Genomic DNA, 7,409 nt, shown 5'->3' on the forward strand with positions numbered 1-7,409 from the left:
TAAATTGATTATTACGTTTTAAATATGGTTATTTTTCTTACAAAAACGCATCGATTCGCTACAGGAGGCCTTTGTTCATCCCCCGGAGCCGTGTGAGACACTTTTTATTAAGGATTGGCGCTTTTTATTTAACTTCTTTTGGATTGATGCATGAAACAGCTTGAAAGATCAAAGACAATTTTTAATATAACTCCGACTGGATTTGTCTGAAAGAAGAAAGTCATATACACCTAGGATGACTTGAGGGTGAGTCATTTATGGGTTAATTTTCATTTTTGGGTGAACTAACCCTTTAAGTAAAGTAAACAGTTTGCTGGCCTTTTAGAGATACAGTGATCTTTGTGCACTGTTTTAGTCTGAGGTTAAGATAATATTTTTGCACTACCCCTGTGCAAATAAAATAAAATAATACACATGAACATCAAAATAACAATAATAATAATGAAATAATAAACATCAATAATTACTTTTTACCATGATTATATATATATTTTTATAAATTACATATTTTCACTATAATAATAGTTATAACGATAGTTATTATAATTTTTTTACATTTAGATTACTATCTAATGCTCACTCAAAGCAAATTTTTAAAAACCCAAATCATTCAATAATGCTTTTAAATGTAATCTTTAGCAAACCTCAAAAATGAATATCCATTTTTCATACTATACATTGTAATATTGAGATGCCTAAATGATCTTGTAGCATTTAAAACAATTTATTTATTTATTTTTATTTACCCGTAATAGTATTTTTTTAGCCATTTATTGGTTTTCTGCCATATCATAAAATAATTACTGCTAACTGATCAGTGGTCAATTATACAATTTAGTGGTCATTATATAAAAATATTTGACCATAGAATATCCCTAGAATAAAGCTCTCTACTGTTTATACCAACCCCTGTAGGGCTGAGTGAATTACCATTGGGACAAGAATCATAAATATGTACAGAGTGCGTCATCTTCCCTTTGATTAATAGCTTGTGGCAAATTGAGATCTGCGAAGGTTCCTTCACTCACAGTGATGTCACCAGACACTGTTGTTTTCTGTAAACATGTCGCCCTCCCTTCTTTTTCCTCTTTTTTTCTTTAGAAGAGTTCAGCAAGCAAGTTTTAGATAACCTCTTTGGAAGTGGTATGCACTTCCTGCCTGATTCCGCTTTTAAACAGGGCCAATATAATCTTGGTGGTGTGGGAGCATTTGGGAACATTGTGTTTCCCAGGATCCCATTTCAGTATTGCTGAGTGCGATCTTTTGAGCACAAACAGCTCTCTGAGTCTCTGCATTCACTACTGGATTCATCTATCCTATTTTAAGACAATAACCATCTACTTACAGAAGACCCCGCACATTAATTACTGAGCTGAGGAGAAATGGGCACCGTTAACCGCTGATTGAACTGTTTGCATTGACTAAACGATGTAATTGCTCTTCCTTTTGGTAGAGATGTGGAGAGAGGCTCTTTTCTCTGCCACTGCACTTCTGAATGCAAAAAATGGAGCCATGTGGAATAGGAATCTCATTTTTGGCAGTGCCATAAGCTGAAATCAAGCCATTACACTTTGTTCTGGAAATGCGATGACGCACAACATGGCTGGCATGCTGGGAGTTTTGGAATGAGTATCCAATAATCAATATATCGACTTATCGCGCAATATATGTACATAACCTCAATAATTTTTGGTGACGCAATATATCGCCCATTATATTTACTTAAAAATTTACATGACCATGTTTTGTGCGTTCCACTTGCGCCTGTGTCTTTTGCAACTTCTCGTACATAACATGGTGTAGTCATGAGGTGCTCGTTCAAATTTTAAAAATGCTTCTACAAAAGTTTCATCTGCAGATATGGCCTTGTTTAGGTTCTATAGTTTGTTGTCATTTGGAAGTGTGTAGGCCTTCTTGCATTATTATGCTGTTACATTATGATTATATATTCATTATATATAAATTTTATTCAGTTGCATAAAATGGTACTTAATAACAATAATATCGCTTATCGCAATTATTTCTGGGGCAATATATCGCACAACAAAAAGTTGTTATCGTGACAGGCCTATCCGTTGACTCTTCCATCTCTTCTGTGTCCCCTGCTGCAGACAGCACATCACACACAGAGTGCTGGGAAATTCACTCAAGCGTCCAATGATAAATGTTTTGATGAGTCAACGGCAGTGATGTTGTTGCATCAAAAATGAGTGGTCTTTGAATGTGGAGGTGAGTGGAGCCAGGTTAGAGCGTCTCATTGGATGAGATGCTTGTGATATCATCTTTTGTTTCCCCACTGCAGAGGTGACCTGTTTTTGTGAGAGAACTGATGAGTGACGTGGCAGGGGGCTGTGTTAAGCGCAAATGTGTGTGTTTTCACATATTAACCATTGCTTAGGCTCGCGGGACTATCACTTACCATATGATCTGTGGACAGGAGTTACCGGTTTCAAAATGTCCTTCCAATTTTCTCATATCATAAACACAAAGACTTATCAACACCAGCTTACTGCTCTTTTTTGAGAGTTGATTTTTGGAAATAGAGTAGGACTGCCCCCTAGTGGCAGTTCTCACCAACATGTCAAAATTGTTCTATTTGACAGTATTACAGCATTACGTGTGTGTGTATATATATATATATATATATACATATAAAATTTATTTTTAATTTTTTTACTTTAAGTTGTTTTTAAAGCTATGTCTGAACTGAAAATTGACTACAATGTTTTTCTGTGTGACAGAACCGTCAGCTGTTGAAGGATGGCTTCATGGTGGAGCTCGTTGAAGGGGCTCGGAAACTACGCCATGTTTTTCTCTTTACTGACCTCCTGCTCTGTGCCAAACTGAAGAAACAGATTGGAGGGTGGGGAAAATCTCTGTTTTCTCTCTCCCATCTACTCCTTTCATTTCTATCTTTCTATAATTCTGTCTGCTCTGTCATCTCACTCTCTTCCCATTTTTAATAATGGATCAGTTCTACTCTTATTTACCAAATAGGTATTGTTGAGTCAGATACATTGGTATTATTTTCACAACCTGAGCCTAACATCCTGGCTCTTCAGACCTGTGGGCCCAGCCTGCACCAACATCAGTGCTCTATAATCAGATTTCAGGATGTATTTTTGCCTGGATATTAAATTATTTTCCCCATCACCCCATTTCCCCCTTGTGCTGTCTGTCTGCAGTAAGAGCCAGCAGTATGACTCCAAGTGGTACATTCCTCTCTCGGACCTCACTTTCCAAACGGCAGAAGAGTCTGAACCCATGCCTATCCCACAAGTCCCTGATGAGGAGCTGGATGCCATTAAGATCAAAATCTCGTCCCTGAGGAGTGACATCCAGAGAGAGAGGGTACAGGATATTTTAGGAAACTTTTCACTCAAATTATCGTGCCGATGATATAATTTGTAATCATTTTTATGAAACTAGAAAGATTGTGAAAAAAAGTGTTCTCAGACTTATAGACCCCATTGTATGTATTAATAGTTCTATATTCATATGTATAAAAAGATTAAAATTTGTTTTAAAAAATGCTGTTCTTTAAACTTTATATTTATCAAAGAAGCCTGAAAAAATCTAAGAAAAATGCATCACAGTTTGACCAAAAAAAAAATATTAGGCAACACCGCTTTTTTCAACATTGATAGCTTTGCCATTACAGGAAGAATTTTCATTTTAAAATATATTGAAAAAAAGAATAATATATTGTTAAAACAGCTATTTTAAACTGTAATAATATTTCACAGTATTACTGTTTTTACAGTTTTTGATCAAATAAATTCAGCCTTGGTGAGCATAAGAGACTTCTTTTAAATACAAAAAAACTTTTACAAAAACTTCTGAAATAGTGTATATTTGACTGTAAAAAGCTGTGTCTCAAAACCTTCTGACCTAGACATAATTTTCTGGGCAACATACATGCATTCAGAAGTTCATGAGACAGCTTACTCGATTTTAAGATTATTTTTTGCTTGTTGCCTCAACAGAGGGCCAACAAAGGGTCAAAGGTTATGGAAAGGCTGAAAAAGAAGCTGTCGGAACAGGAATCGCTACTGCTGCTGAACTCTCCTAACATGCCCCTCAGAGTACACAACCGCAATGGAAAGGTAAGAGCCAGTGAATCACAGCCTTTCTGTCCTATCTGATTTTCATCCTCACACTCCTTTTCAACATTCCTGCTCATGCTCACAGTCCATGTCGGTTATGCATTTCAGAGCTACATGTTTCTGATCTCATCGGACTATGAGCGTGCCGAGTGGAAGGAAGTGATCCGAGAACAGCAAAAGAAATGTGAGTGGCATTGTCACTGAAATCAGCAATGATAGTGTTTTTTTGTTTTTTTTTCCAACTGAACACTTGCTCATTTTGCAGGCTTTAAGACCTTCAGCCTGACATCCATGGAGCTTCAGATGCTCACCAACTCATGTCTCAAACTCCAGACGGTCCATCAATTACCCCTCACTGTCAATAAAGAGGGTAAGAAAGTTGCACAGGTCTTACAGATAATATGAAATCAAAACTGTTTACAATCTTATCAGTTTTTCCTGGATTTCTTGGGCATGATTCTTCAATGCACAAAAAAGGGTTAAATCAAAATAAAATGTATAATATTTTTCCACATCTTAAAACAACCTTTTCTTTTCAATAATGTAATGTCTTATCCATAGCAATCTAATCAAATTACAGAGAAAAATCCAGAGAATATAATTTTTATTTAATAATATTTTTTTATTATTATTGTGATTCTGTTGTATTGTATTTTAATATTTCTTTTTTTTTAAATTCTAGACATGTTTTGAACAGTTTCTCTACTTTTTTCTCCACCTATAGAGGATGAGTCTACTGGACTGTACGGATTCTTGAATGTAATTGTCCATTCTGCCTCTGGACTTAAACAGAGTTTAAGTATGTGTCTCTTTCCTTATTCCTCTCTGTGCTCATCAAAGGTCATGTACACATTTACTTAGCCTGTCCTAACACCCTGTAAAGAGCCAGTATCTTACAGATCCTCTTACCCCTTCCTCTCTTTAGATCTGTATTGCACATTAGAGGTGGACTCCTTCGGCATCTTTGTGAATAAAGCCAAAACAAGAGTGTACAGATACACCACAGAACCCAAGTGGAATGAGGTAATCCCATGTGACCATGTCTATACACCATCAATACCAAAAGACCTGCCTGCTGAAATACTCTTGAGGCATTAATTCTTAATTAAGAACAGCAGAAGCGAGGCCATATGGAATATGAAGGCCTTCTGGACAAATTATATTACATTTTAATTAAGAGCAATTACCATCCCCAAAGTTAAGGGGGGGGACGAGGAAATGAGGCATGACAGGTGTTAAGTCTGGTCAAAAGTACCCTTAGACTGTTTTGTGAAGCAAATTCAGAAGTTTTTCTGGGTAGTCTCTGTGTTTTATTATTAATAATAATGTTGTTATTATTATTCTCATGGTAGCTATGTATATGTTTGTTATGTGTATTTGTTTTATTTGTTCTGGGTAATGTAGTTCTTCTGTATTGTTTCTGCCTCAGGAGTTTGAGATTGAGTTGGAGGGCTCCCAGACATTACGTCTACTGTGTTATGAGAAAAGCTACAACAAAGCTAAGATGAACAAGGAGGATGGAGAGAGCACTGATAGAATTATGGGCAAAGGACGAATCGCGGTATGATCTTCACTGAAAAAACACTAACAAATTTGAAAGTGTTGTTTTAGTATTACTGTTAATATTCTGAAATGGCTTTTTTATATTTTTAGTTCTCATTAGTTTAGGTTTTATTAATTTTATGTGCTTTTTGTCACCTTCATTAATTTTTCTTATATTTATATTTATTTTATTTTAGTTTTAGTAATTATAGTATTTCAACAGTACTATTTTATTTCAATTTATTGCTAAGGCAAAATTTTTAATTTTCATTTAAGTTTTTCATCTAGTATTTATATTTTATTTCAGCACGTTGCAATTAGTGAAAACGATTTTTAATAGTTTTAGTTTTAGTTAAAAATAACAACACTGGTTGGAACCACCCAGGCTCTTGCTATAAAAATTTCAACCAATAATGGAGTATAATGATATGAGAATGGTCGACGAGTCATCCGTCAATCCCACTAGTCAATTAGTGAGGTTTTTTTTTTGTTATTTTTCATCTTAATTGGCATCTATAAATCGATAAAATGTCTCAATCTTGCCTTGTGGACTTGACTCTAAACTAGGCTATTTATACAAGACTTATTAATGATTCACACAACCCACTTACTAGTCATTTTTACAAACCCCTACTGGTTAACAGGTTGTGTGAGTTGTGAGCATAAATTTGCTTGGCTCATGTGAACTATTGTGAGCTAAGTGTCATTCTCCATCTGGGCCCTCAGTGAGTCTCGGTCAAAGGTATATCTGCTCTTATGAGAGACACAGTCCCAGATGGGGACTGGCCTTTATACTCCAGACATTTAATCTGCTTTTTAATAGGTAGGCTGTTATTCACTCTGCCCTGGCTTTTTAGGCATCAAATCATCTATAATTCATGTGTCCTGTCTGAAAATGTCACACTCAAAACAACGTCAGATCAGCTGACCTATCAGTCCCCTCCCTAGAGAGTTTTGTGGGGTCTCTTGCCTCACAAATGATTGCTTGTAATTCTAGGTTTGGATGCTTTTAGTTTCAAAGCGTCGGTTGGTGTATCGTGGGGGAAGGGGGAGGGATTAGGGGGCTGTGCTATGATCCCTCTGTAGTCCTGAAAGCAGACTTGTTTTAGACGAGCCCCCCCCCATCAGCCAGCTGTGACTTTGGAAAGCTCTGTCCTAGTCCCTAAGTCATAAAATGCATTATTGTTGGGATCATCTTTCTTTTGTGTATTTAAGTAATGTGGTCTTTGTAAAATCAAATAATTTTCTTCTTAAACAATATGATGATTTATTGCTTTGCTATTTGGTAGGGATGCTCCGATCAGGATTTTTGCAGCCGATACTGAGTACCGATTTCTTGTCATGGTGATCGGCCGATACCGATGCAGATTCTGATGCTTCAAGCTTTATATAGACGGTTTCAATGGGCGCACGCGCCTGGCCGGAAGTTAACTTCCGGTCTCTGTTTGTTTATCAGTCTGGCTATGGCACCGGCTACAAATGCAGTTGCATTTATGATCACTGCTGGATCAAGCCGCTGCATTGTTTTTTTCCTGAGGTAATCCAAAGCTTCTTGAGGTATGGTAGAATAAACATGAGCACGTACTGCACATTTAAAAATCAAAACAAGGTGCGGGTGTTTTTATGTCACTGTATTTCTGAAGGAAGACTATCTTTAGAAAATTTGAATTCGATGTCATTTTCATTTCATCTTGCATGTTATATGCCTGATAAAGCAGTGTTTGTGAGCTCAGCGCTGCTTTGTGTACAGCTGTTACTGGG

General features: G+C 36.4%; 1 protein-coding gene across 1 annotated transcript in view; it reads left to right on the plus strand.

Annotated features, from left to right (window-relative positions):
* Nucleotides 1-7,409, plus strand: part of LOC107741958 (breakpoint cluster region protein-like) — a 31,697-nt gene that overhangs the window by 15,973 nt on the left and 8,315 nt on the right. The window contains exons 9-16 of the mRNA XM_016554780.1: nucleotides 2,742-2,863; nucleotides 3,186-3,351; nucleotides 3,987-4,106; nucleotides 4,215-4,290; nucleotides 4,372-4,476; nucleotides 4,831-4,905; nucleotides 5,032-5,129; nucleotides 5,536-5,667. Coding sequence (XP_016410266.1) covers nucleotides 2,742-2,863; nucleotides 3,186-3,351; nucleotides 3,987-4,106; nucleotides 4,215-4,290; nucleotides 4,372-4,476; nucleotides 4,831-4,905; nucleotides 5,032-5,129; nucleotides 5,536-5,667 — 894 coding nt within the window. The remainder of the gene's footprint in view (nucleotides 1-2,741; nucleotides 2,864-3,185; nucleotides 3,352-3,986; nucleotides 4,107-4,214; nucleotides 4,291-4,371; nucleotides 4,477-4,830; nucleotides 4,906-5,031; nucleotides 5,130-5,535; nucleotides 5,668-7,409) is intronic.

Source organism: Sinocyclocheilus rhinocerous, unplaced genomic scaffold (assembly GCF_001515625.1).
Source record: "Sinocyclocheilus rhinocerous isolate Xijiao unplaced genomic scaffold, SAMN03320098_v1.1 scaffold826, whole genome shotgun sequence".
Classification (NCBI taxonomy): domain Eukaryota; kingdom Metazoa; phylum Chordata; class Actinopteri; order Cypriniformes; family Cyprinidae; genus Sinocyclocheilus; species Sinocyclocheilus rhinocerous.